We start from the raw sequence: 18198 nt of genomic DNA, 5'->3' as shown, positions 1-18198 counted from the left end.
GAAAAAAAATTAGTGGTCACTAAACATCAACAACCACTAAGTTCAAACTCTTTATATTTGGGTTTGGACAAACTCATTTGAATTTGATTTAAATTCAAGTACTTATTATGCTTAAACTTAAATTGAATCCTAACAAATTGTAAAAAATTAAGAGTTACATTGCACCCCATAAGAGTAAGGTAATTAATGGTTGTGATTGTATAGACAAATATAAGTGATTAAGTTACACAAAAAAAATGTGTCAAAAGAGAAAATGGCAACAATGATCAACAGCAATGGCAGCCACCATTCAATGACTAAGAATAGATGGGGGAGATAGACTAGAACGGAGTAGGGACAATTACTTCCGAATCGTTTTATAGGGCTCAAGAGATTTATTGATTGGTTGACAAAATTTGGCCAAAATAATAAAAATATCCCGCCCAAATGCAAAATTGCTTCGCTTTACATTCTTATGGCCGCTTCCTTTCTTTTCTCCCCCATTTTTTCATGGCCACCTCAAGTAACTCCTTTCCTCTCATCGCCTTCTTCTCGCACTAATCACAGAGAGGGAAGATGTAGTAGCAATCGACGTAAGGCCAGACGAAGAGGCAATGGGGGTGAGATGAAAAGGGTTGCTGGAAGCAACTAGGGGAAGAAGAGAGAGAATACACTCATGAAAAGGGAAGGGAAAGTAATTTTGCAAATGGGTGTGGGATATTTTTTATCATTTTGACCAAATTTTGTTAATTAATTAATAAGTCTTTCAGTAAAGTAGCAATTTCCATTGCTTCCCAACGACTCTGGGTGACTCCTCCCCCCAGTCTGCACCGATGAAGAAGGGATAACAATGAACAGGATGAGATTATTAGCTGAAAATCGAAAATTCTGTTAAAGATCAAACCAATCAAGTAAGCAGTTACAAACTTCAATTGACTCACAAGGAAAGATACATAAACCCAAAGAAATGACAAAAAAAAAAAAAATGATTCACACTATCTCCAATTTAGAAAGAAAGCCTCTGACTCCTCCCCCCCAGTCTGCACTCAAATTCATCTCCTTAAAAACAAAACATCAATTCTACAGGCAATACGTTCATCTCCAAGCTTCGATCCTATCAGTTGTTCTTGAATTTAGCCGGCTAATGATGGTCGTCCCCCGGTTCTTCTCTGTCGATGTTGCCCGGTCGTTTCCTTTTTTTGATGTTTTCTTGAGATTGCGACTGCTGGATTGGCCAGTTTTCTTCTTTCGAGTATTCTGTGCAGAGCTAGAGCCATACCCACAGCCACCCTCTTCGGCTGCTGCATCCTTAACCTCCCTGGGGCAGCTATCAGTCAAATGCACCTTCCCCCCGGGAAAAATGTTTTCGATCGAGGTTAGGAAACCATGATCATTTTCGGGGTTTGAGTCGTTGCTAGTATGGTGAGCCGGGGTTTCTGCTGACGGTTCTTCAGCTAAGAAGACGCGTTCTTCGTTGTCAGTCACCTCATCGACCTCCTCAAACAACGGCTGTTGGGAGCTGTGGTGTCCGTTCTCGTCAGAAGGCTCGACTTGGGATGGAGGAGCTTGATCAACTACAGTCTCTTCCCTTTCTCTCAATGTCTTGTCAATAAGAGTCCTCAGAAAATTCATTACTTGGACTGCGTACATCAATGCCGTCAAAGGATCTGCCATCTGCAACCAGATTCAGTAGTTATCAAAATGGTTACTTTCCATCAACTGAAATAACCGTATCACCATCATCGTCACTAAACAAATGGCTTACACAGAAAACTATGCCACAAGATAAGTTTAATGGTAATGCCACCGGATTACTTACTTGAGTCATGTTTGGGGCAAACACCATAGCAACGTTGCGTGAGTTCATCTTGTTTGCACTTTCCAGCTGAGCTACATCGGCCATTAGGTTTATCGCCCAGTCCAGCAGAGAAGCTTCTGTTGGTGGAAGTTGTCTCACAAGCCGGGCACATTCCTGCTCCGACTGGGCTTGCATTACATCCTCTGGTGACAGAGAATCCAACAGACCATTTGGGAGTTCTCGAAACCAAGCCTAAGAAAACATCGATCCCCACAAAATCAAACCCAAATAATGGTTGGTATTTCTAGTTAGGGAGAAGAGATCCTACATCGATAGAAACAAAATATATGTGGAGAACATTGTGCATGACATTTTGCACGCCTTGAGTGAGTAGTGTCTGAATAGGGTGTTTACAAGCAAAGTATTTGAATGTTGGTTTGACCTCTTCATTTGCAACTTCTTGCATGAATAGTTGTTTGTATGTGAAGATTGTTAAAACTTAAATGGATGCCTCGAAAACTTCTACACGCATCTGTTGAATTATAAACTGGTAGCAAGAAACCTTTCGACACACTTGAGCGACCAACTTCCTTCTTCCAAATAAGAATTCGGTGAACATCAATGGATATGAGATTACCTTAATAAGACCTGCTAAGCAGTGCATATCCATGTTATCTGGCACGATTCCATGGTTCAGCTGTTCCCTAACATACTCCTCTTGGCTGTTCTCGGCGTTTATTCTGAAGATTCCCTCTGCCTGAGCATGTGTTGAAGTTCAAAGCTTGATTTTAGAAGCTAAACCACTGGGAAAATGCTAAGCTTACATGGATATTTCAGGGATACAAACCTGCAGGCCTCCCTGTGCGTACAAGCGTCTTTGCATCATCAGAAGTATGGTCGGCACACTGTTGCCTCTGGAGTCGAAGGACAGCTGCATCGACTCTGTTGAAACTCCGAACACACTTGTACTAAATCAAAGAGTTTCAAGTCAGCAGTGGGAAAAACAATTATGAAGCATTTGTCAATATTTCAGATGGCAATACCAAAGGTGCGAGGCGACAGGAAAGGCAAAAAGAATAACAAAGGATGAGACAGATGCAGAGAGGAAGACACGGAACATACTTCAATATGGCAAGAAAATTCTAAACCAGAGTTGAGAGGTGTAGGACGATAAAGATGAGCACTTGACCTGTTCTCATCTACTGAAGAATTCTTCACACAAAGTTAAAGACAGAATGGTGAATTATGTGCAAACATACTGAATTCCCATTTTACCACTTTCTGATGAACAAAGATATGAGAAAATCATTGTTTATTGCTTTTGATTGGGAGGGAAAAGAAATCATTTATGATAAAACAATGACTCCAAGGTTTGAATATTAGGGATTAGAACTGATTAAGAGGGGAAGTGATTTAATTAGGGTTTCCTGCATATTGCAAAACTAATTGGAGAGACATGTAACATCAGGGCTTCTCAAACCAAATACGCTTGTTGAAGCTAACTTATAAGTTTATGAGACCACATGCTCAAGACCTCCTCAACAGATTATCATGTGGGATTTGATGTCACCAAAATGTGTTAAGCCGTAGATAAGCTTATAGGATCGCCAAACCAAACAATGTGCCCAAAAAATCAAGTGACACATACTCAAGACCTCTAGGAATACTGCCGACGTGAGATTGAATTGTGGTGACAAGACTAGAACATACCTGGCACTGGGAGGCCGCCTGGGAACCTCAGGCTCAAACTCAACAGGAAGGCCAAGGAAGCCATTGAAGCGGTCAAATGTGACATGGGCCACATGCCTGACATCAGTAGGCACCCCAATTTCCATTGATGAGAAATCTTCAACTCTCCCACTGCTCCTGCACCCAACCAAGGATTTTCTCAGCACAGTCGCCACAACAGCCACCAGGGAAAGCTGGTCGCCCTCCTCTCTCTCTCTCCTCTTTCTCTCTCTACCACCTCCTCCTCCTGTATCTCCCTCTCCCCTGTATAAAGCTACAGAGTATGTAGTGGGGCTGTTAAAAAGGGCGTCAGGGCCATCATTTTCTCTGGTTATGGAGCTTGGGGATGAAGGCAAAGGGGATGGAGATTGCAGTATCTCGGTCATATTTTACCGGAAAAAAAGACGAAAGAAAGAGCAGGAAATCTGTAATGAATAATAATAATAGGTGGGTATGGAAATGGGTTGGTGGATTAGTAGATTACAGGAGCAGGAAACAGGAAACTGGAAACTGGGGTATGAATGAATTTTGTTTGGGGGATCCTTGAGTGGAGTTGGATTGAAGGAAAGGTGGTTGATGGTGAGGAGTGAACATCATGACTCCATTATAAATCCTCAATTTCCAATGCTTTACACATACACATGTGGATTGTACATGTAGAAATGTATGAATTGATCTATGGCTGGCTGGCTTTTGATTTGGAGCTTCACAATGAGAGAGAGAGAGAGAGAGAGAAAGTAGAGAAAGGGAGAGAGAGAGAGAGGGGCTGGGAATGAAGTGTGGAACACTAGAGCTTCTTTTTGAAATGGAAACCTTTCTTTAAAGCAACTTGATGGCTCAGCGCCTCTACAGTAACCACTGGTTTATAATAGTTCCCAGATGGCCAATCAGATTTGGCCATGTTCAAGTAAGGTGGCATCGAGAACATACTAAAACCAGAACTGGATTGAGATTATCCTAATCAAAATCAAACCTAGCCAGAATAAATCTAGAAAATTGATCATTCTTCTTGCCAAAGATTGTATTTTCAGGCCCTTACTTTAGCAAGGATACTGACACAGCACTTCCAACAACTTGAGAACAGTTCCGGGCTTGAGTCTCACAATTAGCTCTCTTCCCTCTTGGGACTTGATTAAAAGGTAATATTAGTTTTATAAACCAATATTCAAATACAACAAAAGAAGATTAACCATTAAAATACCACTAATCCGCCAAGTCTAAACCTAATTGGTGAAACAAAAGACTACACATACTCTTCTTATTTAAAAGTATTATTATTACTTACTCTTCCTACCTAAAAAGTTATTTTAATCATAAAAAATCTTCTAAATTAACTCTAGATGAGTTTAGATTAAGAAAAAAGTAGGTGAGGATTGGAGGTGGTTTGGACTCTTTTTGTTTCAATTATAATATTTTTTTAATAATATTTATGTATTAATATATTATATTCATGTCATGTATTAATACAAATATATAATATATAAATATATACAAAATTATTATATTTTTTGAATCGAACAACATAATATCTACCTGACACGAGCAAAATCAAAAGAAGAGCGTGAGTTCCACCCCCACGGCCACCCTCTTTTGTTTGCGTCGGACAAACCTAACACAAGCAAGAAAATACCACTTCACAATATTTTACCAATTTAACTTAGATTCTCTCGGTAATGGTGCCAAAAAAAAGCCTATATATTATAATCTCTAGGGAATAATAGGTGAATGTCTCCACTTGCACATTCCTGCGTCAACTGCTAAGTCCTCGTTTCGCGCTTTGGCTTCCTTCTTTTTCACTTCTAGGCATCCTAGGTTCATCTATAATGCCCTCCACTACAACAACAAAATAATATCCTTTTAGTATTTTTAAAATATTTTTTTTCTCAAAACATCAATAAATATTAACAAAGTATTTCTAAACTATTTCTATAATTTTCAAAACATTTAAGATCTTTTTTGCAATATTAAAAATATATTTTTATTCCGCGATCATATTAAAAATGAAAGTAATTATGTATCTATTATCTCGATGACCACATTATAGGCAAAAGTAATTTATGTTTATATTTGTTTGAATAAATAATAAAATTTATATTTATATGTGATTAAATAATTAATTTTTATATTAAAAATTATATTTATAAAAAGATACTTATATTTTTTTATTTACTTGTTTTTGTTTTCTACTTTATTAAAAAATATTATTTTTTTATTTTGTATCTTTTTTTTTTTCGTTATCATGCAACCTAAATTCCTCTTTAATTAAACTATGCATGTACTATTTATGTACATAGAATAAGTAGTTTGCTTGAATCCCTAAAAAATAATATATATATATACAAATTTTTTTTATATTTAGTTACTTCATGCAATTTATAAATATTTAAACATGCCCAATAAATTAGCACTGAAAATCATTTTTTTTTCTTTTTTTGTAACATAAAAAATTCAAGGGATCCCTAATCACTAATAACCTTTGACCCTGATGATTTCATTCTCTCTAAAACCCACAATTCGCCTTGAACCCGACATAGGTATATGAATAGATTTGATCGCAAGTCGAAGTTTAGGACTTGACCCTTCGAATAGACACATGCAATTGCGCACTCATGTACGAAAGATAGAATCAAATTCACGATCTCACAGTATTTCAATCTCCTGAATGCATGTGATGAACCATTTGCATTACCCAAAAAAGTTGAAACTTGAAAAATTAACTGTCGTAATTTTCACAAGTAACAATAATAATGATAATAATGGTCATGTCTAGCATTAGCATCTACTAGGTAAAATAGCTAACTATAAACCTATAAAGGTTGGTTATTTTTTGGAACATATGATAAACTAAAAAACATCTTATTTTCACTTAATTTTCATGAATATATTTGATATGCCATAATACAAAAAGACAAAGCAAAAAAGAAAAAATAAAATCGGCCCAAAGCGGGGGAATGGCCCAAGACCATGGCACAACCCAAGGTGAGGGAATGGCCCGCGACCGTGTGAATGGGCCTAGGCTTGGGAAAGACTCGAGGCCATTGAACAACCCAAGGAAAGGGAACAGCCCGCAATTGTAAAAGACCCGCAACGCTAGGGGCTCGTGGCCCCCTTCCTTCCATTGAGGTACGTAAGAAGATTCGGTGCACTGCCAAAATATTTTGCCAAATGCAAGATAGTCCCACACAACTTACAGACATTGATAACTCCGACAATTAAAAATTATTCTAGGAAAATGATAGATAACCATCTATAAGAAATTTCATTCTAAAAAAGGTTAAGATAAATATTATTTATAAAATATAGATGTTATCTATAACAATCTTAGTTCTAGTTAGATTTGAATTAATTAAGATAAGTGTTATATACGAAAACCCAAGGTGAGGGGATGGTCTGCGACCGTGTGAATGGGCCTAGGCTTGGGAAAGGCTCGAGGCCATGGAACGACCCAAGGAAAGGGAACGGCCGGCAACTGTAAAAGACACGCAGCGCTAGGGGCTTGTGGCCCCCTTCCTTCCATCGAGGTACGTAGGAAGATTCGGTGCATTGTCAAAATATTTTGCCAAATGCGAGATGGTCCCACACAACTCACAAACATTGATAACTTCGATAATTAAAAATTATTCTAGGAAAATGATAGATAACCATCTACAAGAAATTTCATTCTAAAAAAGGGTAAGATAAATATTATTTATAAAATATAAATGTTATCTATAACAATCTTAGTCCTAGTTAGATTTGGATTAATTAAGATAAATGTTATCTACGAAAATTCTAATTATATAATATTTTAAATTACTCAATATTTCTTTATAAATAAGTAATCACTTATTCCATAAAATGTACGTTTTTAATACTAATAAAAATTCTATTTTATAATTTTTATCACTCTCAGTGTTTAATTTAAATATTAGAATGTTTATACGGAAATCCTCCCACACCAACTAACTGTTTTCTTCCTTGCAGATTTGGGCGATTTGACAATGACATTTCACAATCGAATAAATTTATTGTTGTATCTTGATAACAATACTAAATATAGTCATTAAGACACTTACTAATTAAGTAAAATAGATAAATACACAAAAAAAAATTGTATATTAACTTATGCTAAAAGATATTATTATTATCTCGAGTCTTTTAAGTAAAAATACTTTTTATTTATGTAGATATGATTATTACATTATTTTTTTAATTACCAATTTTAGTAATGATGACAAGCAATTAGGCAAGGGGTTGGATGATAAGGAGGAGATTAGTGTGAAAACATTGATGGCTTTGTCATAAGAGCAATGATTCTTGCTTAGACAGCTTATATTTATTTGGGTTCATTAATTCCACTGCCATAAAACAGGTGGCTCCCCACTACCTAAGAATCCAAAAGCTGTGCCCCTTAAAAGTGGGGTGGTTATGGGCCATAACTAAATATATCCCACACCATTAATAAGCTCAAAAATTACAAACCAAGATCAGATATATATATATATTATTAACAAATCATATTATCTATATATTAAGAAATAATATGATCATAAAAACTCTGATTAAAAATAAGACACACATTATTGAAGTAATTTAAATATGAGTTATAAAAGTTTTATTATAAAAGATATGATCTTATGGCTATTAGAATTCATGTTACTGACTTCAACTAATGAGATTAAAAGTTAATATATTATTGTTATAAATAAATACTTATAATTATGTTTAAAACAAACACAAGGTGACAAATAACAATTGACAAAGTACTAAGAATTCATACATGTTGTTACATGTTTCATGTAAATTTTTGTGATTGAATGGCATCTTGAAAGAGTAAAAATGGAGAAAAAGAGGAGACAGATGCAGAGGAGGAGGACAAGGAAAAGGAAATGAATGGAGTGGTTAACCAAAATTATGAACTTTTTAGAAGGAAGCTCTGGCAATGAGGTACTCATAATGCAGAATAATTCTCTTTTTAACATGCAGCTGAGCTGTATCCTGTATGTCCTATTTCTTTTCTCCTTCTAAACCCTCAAATTGAAGGCAATTAATGCACCTTAATCAGTCTTTTTCTTGAATTAATGCAAGATATTTTCCGCTTTAAGAAGGTTTTCAATCTAATTCTATATTTTACTTCTAAAGTTCACCCTTAAACTTCATTGAGTAGTGAATAAAATGATTATAATATAATAAATATTCATATGGGTGTAAAAGCATAAATGGAAAGTGATGGTTTCCATCTCTTTCCTGTAAGTTGGGTATGTATCAGTCATCCAAATGTCTAAAACCCATGATGTAGTTAGTCTTTGAGGTTCCAAATAATAATTAATTACCATCCAAATGAGGGGGTCATAAACAGAATAATTGTTTCCAATACTCTTTAATTAACATAGATTCTGTTTTGGTTATTTTTTAGAATAAGAGACAATGGGGATTTTAAATCATCACCATGTCACTTGAACCCAAGAATCTTCTCTCATTACATTGTATTCCTTTCCAGAATGATGCAGTTCAGGATAAACAATCATAAGCAGACAGCATGTAAAGTAAAAAAAAATCAGAAACACACAGAATATAGCAATCAAACTAACAACCCAATCCACAACCCATCATCTGTAATTTGTTTCGTTCTTCTGATTCTTTCTTTTAATGAGGAACATGAATGTATCATCTTCTTAGGTATATATTGAATAAAGATCAGATATATGTAACAGTATACAAACCAAGCATATCACACATAGGTAGCTAGCTCTCTATTATCACTATTGTTATTATTAGACATGGATTGATAAAAGAGGAGTTTGGAATGTGGGCACTGGGCAATGTCTGTTGGATGCAAAAGGGTTTCAGTTTGTTGTGGGGTTTGCCGGCAAAGTTGAGAATAGAAAGGAGAGGAATTTCGAGAGAGACAGAAAGAAAGAAAGAAGGAAACGTACAGAATCGGAGAGATACTGTGCCGTTGCATTGCTAAAGAGGAAGAAATAGATTTCATTTATTTCATTCACAGTTCAAAATTCAAAAGCCAAGCGGCGGGCTCTATGGCTCGGCTGGGCAGCTGCGCTGCTTTTTCACTCCCTCCTTGTCAGTAGTTTAATAATAAAAGGAGCTTTTATCATAATAACACAGCTTTTGCCTTTTGTCATTTGGCCGGCCGTTGCAGGTGCAGCAGCCAAGGCGCCACACGCCAACCCATCCCAGGATTTGAGTACGTTCCATCCCGGCCTCCAACAAAAAGGACGGGTGATATATTAATAGATTTCTACTGTTCAACCAAACGACTCAACTCAGATTTTTATGGCGTGGGTGTCGGTGATTGTGTGAAGTAATTTGGTAAATTTCTCAAATTAAGGTAAATTTTAATTATAATTGCTTGATCTAATGTTAAAGTAGGTTGAGTTAAAATGACAAAAATTATAATTGTATGTAAATTATATATATATATATATTAGGATAAACTCTACACATTTCTTAAAAAAATTAAAGTAATTACAAAAAATACTCATTATTATTTAATGGGACGCTTGTTAATCAAAATATAGGATGCATCCTAAACTTCTATAATTTCTAACATGTTTATTAAAATTATTTGATCATTTTTAAAAAAACCATCTTGTGATCTCTTATCTTGATTTTTCAAAATATGCATTTCTCTCCTCATTTCAAGATAAGAATATCTTAATTCCCACGTATAAGAAAAAAATGATGCATAAATCCTCTAATGCAATCCAAAGAATTTAAAAAATAGTTTGATAAAAATTTTAGAATGTTTTTCAATTTTATCTTGATCATTCCATAACTTAGTCCAAAAATCATTCTAAATTTATCTTGATACTCTTTTATCTTGTTCATTTTAAAGAATGTTACCTAAAAAAAATACAAAAAATATCTTAAGATTTAATATAGGGCCCTGTTATGTAGAGTTGCCCAACGCAGCTTGCAAGGGTGGTGGGCATTTTGCCCACGTAGAGCAACATAGAAGTTGCCGGATGAGGGCAACAGAACAAAATCCATTTAATATAATGCTGCAATTTGAAACCTGGACCAGTTAAAAGTCATCCAAATTTAATGACCTTAACACATTATTACCATCTACACATTCAGCCGTTTAAACACACTTTTAAACTAAGAAATTCCAAGAGGAAAGAAGATGCAAAATTTCATTCAAACCAGCTGAGAACTATGATTTATCGGGCCTATTTGTTATAGCTTAAAAACTGTAACTTTTAGCTTCTAACTTCAAAAAAATTAGGATGTAGTGTTTGTTTTAATTTATAGAATTTTAACTTATAACTTCTACTAATTTTTAAAAAGGGTAGAACCTGACTTTTTCAACCTCAACTTTTACAACTTCTGCTTAAATGATTATATTATTACGACAATTTTATCCTTATTTTTAATAAAAAATTACCCTCTTGTCTACGCAATCATAGATTTTTCTTCTCTACCGCCATCTCCATTTTCAGATCTCTTTCTCTCTCTCGCCATCTTCCTCTCTATACTTTAATTAATTTTTTTATAACACTTGAAACTTATACATATACATTAATTAATTTTTAAATTATCATTCTATAATTACTAAGGGTATTATGGATAATTATATAAAAATAAGTTATTTTACAACTTATGATATCAAACACCACAACTACTTAACTACAATTTATAAGAAACTACAACAAACAAGTTCACAACTTATTCTAAATTTTAGAAACTATAATCTAAGAAATTAGAAACTATAATTTCTTTAATTAAGCTACAACAAACGGAGCCATTGAAAACAGACAAATGCCTACCATTATAAAAAATGAGGCCACAGATAAAATTAACAGACAAGCTAAAATTCATATAACTGACTCCCTATAATGAAGAACAAGCCTACCATTCCGAGAGCTGACCAGGTTTTGATAAGACAGCTAATCCTCCCATACATAATGTCCGACCGTTTACCCATTAGTCTAATTCAAATAATGCACAATTAATGGGTTCTGCTTGGACTTGGAATGCTGGGTTATCAAGCTCAAGCTTATCCATACAATAAAATCAAACTCATGCAGCCGCTCCTACCTAGTTAACTTTTGAGGCTTAAGCTTTGACAAGTGAGGGTGATATTTAACTCAGAATAACAACACACGCATGATTTGCATCATATATATCCATAGATATCCTCCATGCTCACTAGCCAGTCATAGGCTTTGATTGGATAAGCAAGATCCAAAGGTTATACCATCCAAATTACTAATTGTACATAACAAAAGGCTAATCATGATATAAGTCAGTTCCACAATAGGCTCAAAAGAAAAAAAAATAATTTCTGTCAACCGCTGAAAACGGTTTAGTACATCATTCTTTCCTTAATACATTCTACCAGCAATTGCTAAGTTCTGCTTACTGGTTCAAGTGCTTCCACAGTAACCACACTATTTCCTCTGATAACCTGCAGAGTGAAGATATACACAAGTTAAAAAGACGAGATCATGAAAGTGCATTCATAAAATGAAAACAGCACTTTTCAAAGGGATAAAATAAAGGGCCTAATAGCAGGAACCCACCACCATGCCTATTTCGTTTTTATCGTTGCCATTGACCTCCACAGTATTGTCAACCACAAGATTCATAAATTGATCAAAACCACGGAGTGTTCCTACCACCATCCGGTTAGCATTCAGCTTGACTGCAAAAAAGCTTAGAGCTTTAAACAACTATGCAAGTTTTTCATGGGTACACTGAAAAAGCCAAACTGCCAGCTAAATCCAAACAGCCATACTACAAGAACTTAAAAACTTAACCAAGTGATCATACTTAACTCCAGGGTCAGCCAAATTAGAGAAGATATAGTCAGAATATTATCGAGGATGTTTAAGAAGCATTAGTTTGCAGAGAGCAGGTATAAACTTCAAAGTGATGGGCACGAACTCGTATCCACATTAAGTAAGGTTACAGAACACGTAATGGACGTATAGTTATTCCGCTGCATTTCAAGTGGGCTGCATACTTTTACTGTTCATAAATATAACCGAACAGTGGAAACAAAAAAATAGCTGAAAAGGGGGCTTTGAAGCTATTTCCTTCACTACCATGCATGTCCATAGAGGACAACATTTCTAAAACATATTAAAACACATGTGACAGAATTAGACTGCAAACTGCAATGATATGTGGCTTAGATGAAATGCAACATAGAGTCCATGAGAGATGACGGCTCCTGCCCTTGTTGGCGTGATTCCTCCAGTAGAAATATTTCAGTTCTTGGCTTGTTAAACATTCCTCCTATAAATTCATGAACAAATATTGTATCAATCTTTCTGACTTGCTCCTACAGAACCAAGGTCGAAAAGATTGAAAAAATCAGTCATTCACAACCACTGATGAAGGATTCCTCGAAAAGTTAAGGATTAGTAATCCTTTTTAGAAATTGAATGGATTCAGTCTTATACATAGGCAAGGAAGGAAATCAAAAAAAGAAAGAAGAACTTATATCACATAGGAGCCGTGTGAGATGAAAGTCTCATGCACGGTTTTGAATGAGAGAAAGAAGTGAGGAATCCCAACCTACACTGACCATAAGAAAATAAATCTACCAGTTTTTCTTTGCTGTATGTTTACTTCAACTTTTGCCCAAATGAATTTAACCTTGGGAACTTCTTAAACATCCTATGAGGTAAGGTTTCATCTTGGAAAATTAGCACGCCATAAAAACTAAGTTAACAGATCACGATGCATAACTCCTCTTCAGACATGAAACATACATCCACATAAAACAACCTTAGATAGCATGTTTTGTAAAAATCGCATAAGAAATCCCACTTAAGAACACAATTGTTTAGACGCGATAAGGCATAACGAAGACCCAAAAACATCCCTGAGCGGCAGCTATTGTATAAATAACACGCAACAAAGATCCGCCACTATGGGTTTTGCTTATGACGTTTCACTTTTCAAGTGAAAGAAGCGCCAATTTCAGGAGAAGAACCATAAGATCTCGACTGGTTGTTCTGTTCTCTCAGCAAAATATGCAGATAACTACTACAGAGAAGTAAATTAGCGCAGGGTATCCAAACTACATCATTCTAGAGAACGAAAAAAAAAAACTTACTCTGAAGCTTCTTGTCCATGTATCTGTCAAGAAAAGGAAACAACAAACGAGGCAAACAATCAGCGACAAGAAACAGGAAATCGGAGGAAATCAATCGAAAACCATAATAGAGAACCGAAGAACGCGTGAACTGAGAAGACAGAAACCGAAACAACTTACTTCTTGAGATCCGGAGGCTGCCCCGACCTGCTCATTGTGAAACCCTACCTGAGAGAGAGAGAGAGAGAGAGAGAGAGAGAGCCAAAACCCTAGGTAAATGTGGTTTTAGGCTCAAAAATCGGTAGAAAGATATGGTGTCGGAGTGGCTGATTCTCTCCAAGCCCATTTGATAATCGAAAGCCCATGAAAAAGATACTTCTCTTCAGGCCCAATTTGACAACCTGGGGCCCAATTAAAAAATGGCAGTTTTGTCGTTGCACGGGGCGTTGCGAGAATCGAACTCGCGACCTCTCGCACCCGAAGCGAGAATCATACCACTAGACCAAACGCCCAATAATATTATTTATTTATTTATGGCTCCAAAATCTTGACGTCTGCTGATTGGGTAAATATGTAACTTAACCCTGAACCTATTTTGGAGGAGACCTCGTCCAAAATTATAGGGTGAAGGATGAGGATTGGATTGGTTCCGATATTGAATCCCTTGAAATATTAAAATTAAAATAATTAAATTTTATCAAAAATTAAGTTGAACTGACTAAATAAATTTAAAAATTAAAAAAAATATGAATAAATTCATAAAAATATGTTATTTTTTATATTTCGATTGATTAAGTTATTTTGATATTTTTTTATATAAAAATCAAACCGAATTGAAATAATAAAAAATGTCAAACCTAAAAATGGAACTGAACTGATAATTTCAATTGGTTCTGATTAATTTGGTTCGATTATTCGGATTAAATCGAAATTTTGTTCACTCTTACCCAAAAATATAACCCTACGGACAAAAGAAAATTTTTTAAAATTGGTGGTGTAAATTATTGAATATTTATAAATATAGTAATATTAGTTAATAATTGAGTTTGTTTATTCTAAAGTGTGAAAATCTTAGTTGATGATTGATTAATTTAGCCTCATTCATACAAATTTATTAATTTATTTGACTTATTTTAAATTTTAATGACCAATTTAACATTTATTTTTTTCAAAAAATAATTTTTAAAAGCACAAAGTGTCAAATTATCTACTAAACTACAGGTGTGTTTAATTGCATTATGCAGAATTTAATTTTAGGTAATGATTGCTTAGAAAACAAAAACCACTCCACCCCTTTTATAAAATGAATTTCATTGAAAAAAATCAATGTTTGTACCATACACATTTTTTTATAAAAAAAATTAAGAGTATTTGATTGTTTCTATAAAAAATATGTATAATAATTACACATTTTCTATGTTAAATATGTGCAATCAAACACACTCTACAAGTTAAACAAGCAGCTAAATTTTCATAAGCAAGATTGTTAATTACTTTTCTTTTTCAATTTTAGGGTTTAGAACAAGTTAAAACTAATTAAGAGTTTATGAATAACGGACACTTAAAAAATATCAAGACAATAACTTTAAAATACTAGTTAACGACTAGATCGTGAATCACACAATAAGGTTGATCCTTGTTGGTGAAATTTCATAGAGCTTTTATCATGTTATTGTTAAATTGATTAAGAAATATATTTAGTATTATAGTAAAAATATACACAAATTCACAAGATAATTTATTGAAGCACCTAACGGATAAAAATAAATCTCCTTGCACCTTGTAATAGTAATAATCTTCTTTCCAATTTCTTATTAGCATGGATCGACGTTCTTAATCGTCAACATCCTAGTACGAAAAGAGTGAAAATAAATGAATCGTAAATTATTTTGTTCATTTTCACAAATAAACTATATTACAATTTGGGATTATGGTCCATACCCCTCTTAATGGAGGGAGATTTAAATCAATATATGTCCAAAATCAAATAAATTGAATTTGTCAAGTACCACTTAGAACTAGTAGAAATTATTTTATTTATCTCTAAAATTGGTGCTACATGCACATGATTTTAGGGGTGTTATTGTAATCAATGAGATTTTAGGGGTGCTATTGATTTTGCTTAGTCCTAAGGTGTTCCTTGCTATCCTTAAGCTTGACTTGAACTAACTCGTCAAGAGAAGGGTAAGACTAAATTACTTGACATATCATTCTACACTTAAATCAATTATTATACTCAAGATTAAATGTTGCCATCAATATGCATTAAATGAAGTACTCTTAACTCTTTAAGAAATCGTGTCTTTATATAAGTTCAATGTAAGACTAGTCAAGAGTTAGAATTGTAACATCTGGATGGTCAAATCTTGATTCTTTTATGAGTTTAGTTAGTTGGCAATATAATATAGATGTCGACTTATATTCAAGCTTATTATTCTAGGTCAGATTTATCACCTTTAAACCTAATCTAAATGGACTTAATAGGCTCCTATATTAAATATGAACATTTTTCAACCTCCAAAAGTTGAAAAATGTTTTCTTTTCCAACTAAATGTTATTAAACACATCCTTAAAAGTGTGTTTGATTACATACATTTATCATAGAAAATGTGTAATTATTATACATATTTTATATGGAAGCAATTAAACACTCTTAATTTTTTTATGAAAAATATATGTATGATACAATCATTTAAAACTTTTTTTTATGGAATTCATTTTCCAAGGGGGTGGGATGATTTTTGTTTTCTAAGCAATCATTACCTATAATTAAATTATAGGTAATGCAATCAAACACACCCGAAAATATGAAATTCTAGATAATGATTGTCTAGAAAACAAAAATCACCCCACCCCCATGAAAAATGAATTTCATGGAAATAACCTTTAAATGTTTGTACCATACATAACTTTTCAATAAAAAAGTTAAATGTGTTTGATTATTTTCATAGAAAATATGTATAATTATGTGTAATTATTACACATATTTTCTGTGGAAACAATCAAACACCTTAAACTTTTATATGGAAAAGTTATGTATGGTACAAGCATTTAAAGTTTTTTTTAATGGAATTCATTTTTCAAGGGGGTGGGGTGGTTTTATTTTTTAGGCAATTATTACCTAGAATTAAATTTTAGATAATACAATCAAACACACCCTTATAGCAATTGAATTGCCTATAAATTATGTGTTTGATTGGTTTAATTTTTAACCTAAAAATTATTGTACTTTTCAATCTTTTGGTGTTTAATTGATATTTTTTCATGAAAAATAGTCTTTTTTTTTTTTTCAATTTTTGTTGTCTGGTAGTGCCATTATTTTCCATAAAAATTATACCTTTTTCCAAAGACAAACGTTGCTATTGCCGACGACAGCCATGCTCTAGGTGAAGCATCACCCGTTGGAGTGGCACATGGAAAGGGTCCACAAATACATGGGATGCTTCAACACAGACCACTCGATCAACAAATCGACGACCATGATGAAGATCAAATGATGGCTATGCATGACATCTTTCCGGAAAAATGTGGTCTCGGAGGTGTAGTTCAGAATCATTGGGTCCCATTCGCTTTCGAGCAGGATCCACTCTAATTCTTGGTTGCCCCTCTCCACCAATCCCTTGTATGAATTGGTGATGGTCGACAAGCCTGCGGATGTGTCATTGGCAATGAGAATGAGTTTCGAGGGTTGGTGTGGAATTAAGATGAAGGCATGGGGGGTGATGGGGAGGAAGTGGGAGTCGAGGAAGAGTATCCTAGAGCTAATGTGGCAGAGGAGGGAGGCGATGGAGCATTGAGGCGGGTATTAAGGGTGTTGAGGACGATGTCAGCCATAGGGACGACGAAGTAAAGCTCATACATGGTGGGGACATTAGGGGCGAGGATGGAGATGACTTGGCCTCTTACGGCCCCGAGGAGGGCGGTAATGGATGAGCCAAGGCAGAGGCAGCGATGGTGGGCCTAAGACTAGGTAAAAGATGTGGCAATTGTTGAGAGAAAGAGGGTAATGCGAGATTGAGAAAATATTTTTCAACTTTTGGAGGAAAATCAGGTCATGTGAGCAAAAGTTAGAAAATAAGTTGCCTATTAAAAAAAAAACATTCAAACACCCCAAATGTTAGATTTTAGGTGAAAAATGAGCATTTTTCATGAAAAATCTGGCTAATGAAACGCACCCTAACTTTAATTAATTTAAACTTATGTCACTTACTATTCTCTGTAAAAATAAGGGCTAATAGTATGAAAAGGCCAAATATTTTTACATTTTTACGATTTTATCCGAACATTGGAATTTTGACAATAAATGTCATATTTGATCAATTAGTTGCAATTTTAGCCACAACTCAAATTCGATTTGAGAGGCATGTGCGCTCGTTGATGTGGCACGCCACTTGTCATTTCAAAATATTTTGAGTGGCCCACGTTGACACACTTGGGAAAAATAAAAAAGAAAATAACATATATATGTGTTATATATATATACACACACAAAGAGAAGAAAGGCATGCGAAAGACAAGGACGGAGATCGCGATCGGTGACGGTACTGGGTTAAAGGCGACGACCAATCTAGAAGCTGAAGGCAGCGATGGAGGCTGATCTAGAATCTGGAAGCTCAATGGCCAATTGTTGAGGGGCCGACAAAGG

General features: G+C 34.6%; 2 protein-coding genes and 1 non-coding gene across 4 annotated transcripts; all 3 read right to left on the bottom strand.

The window, feature by feature from the left end:
- Window positions 1-865: 865 nt before the first annotated feature.
- On the bottom strand, window positions 866-4301 carry LOC127789347 (rho GTPase-activating protein 5-like). Its single transcript, XM_052318310.1, has 5 exons — window positions 3488-4301; window positions 2625-2745; window positions 2415-2534; window positions 1799-2029; window positions 866-1653 (listed from the first exon to the last, which is right to left on the bottom strand). Exons 1-5 carry the CDS (start codon window positions 3889-3891, stop codon window positions 1075-1077), a joined length of 1455 nt encoding a protein of 484 aa, XP_052174270.1. The 5' UTR covers window positions 3892-4301; the 3' UTR covers window positions 866-1074.
- A 7330-nt stretch (window positions 4302-11631) lies between these two features.
- LOC127787880 (probable small nuclear ribonucleoprotein G) lies at window positions 11632-13878 on the bottom strand. Of its 2 annotated transcripts, XM_052315947.1 has the most exons (5): window positions 13734-13777; window positions 13575-13597; window positions 12688-12748; window positions 12031-12152; window positions 11632-11915 (listed from the first exon to the last, which is right to left on the bottom strand). In XM_052315947.1, the coding sequence occupies exons 4-5, from the start codon at window positions 12130-12132 to the stop codon at window positions 11856-11858; spliced, it is 162 nt and encodes a 53-aa protein (XP_052171907.1). In that variant the 5' UTR covers window positions 12133-12152; window positions 12688-12748; window positions 13575-13597; window positions 13734-13777; the 3' UTR covers window positions 11632-11855. The 2 variants fall into 2 exon arrangements, with proteins under 2 accessions (XP_052171907.1, XP_052171906.1); XM_052315946.1 differs by lacking the exon at window positions 12688-12748 and having other exon boundaries at window positions 13734-13878.
- Window positions 13879-13993: 115 nt separating this feature from the next.
- Window positions 13994-14065, bottom strand: TRNAP-CGG (transfer RNA proline (anticodon CGG)). Its single transcript has one exon. It is a non-coding gene; the product is annotated as a tRNA-Pro (tRNA).
- Between the last annotated feature and the right edge of the window lie 4133 nt (window positions 14066-18198).

This window comes from Diospyros lotus, chromosome 13 (genome assembly GCF_014633365.1).
Source record: "Diospyros lotus cultivar Yz01 chromosome 13, ASM1463336v1, whole genome shotgun sequence".
Taxonomy (NCBI): Eukaryota; Viridiplantae; Streptophyta; class Magnoliopsida; order Ericales; family Ebenaceae; genus Diospyros; species Diospyros lotus.
The sequence above is the reverse complement of the archived record's forward strand: the minus strand, read 5'-3'. Positions and strand labels throughout refer to the sequence as shown.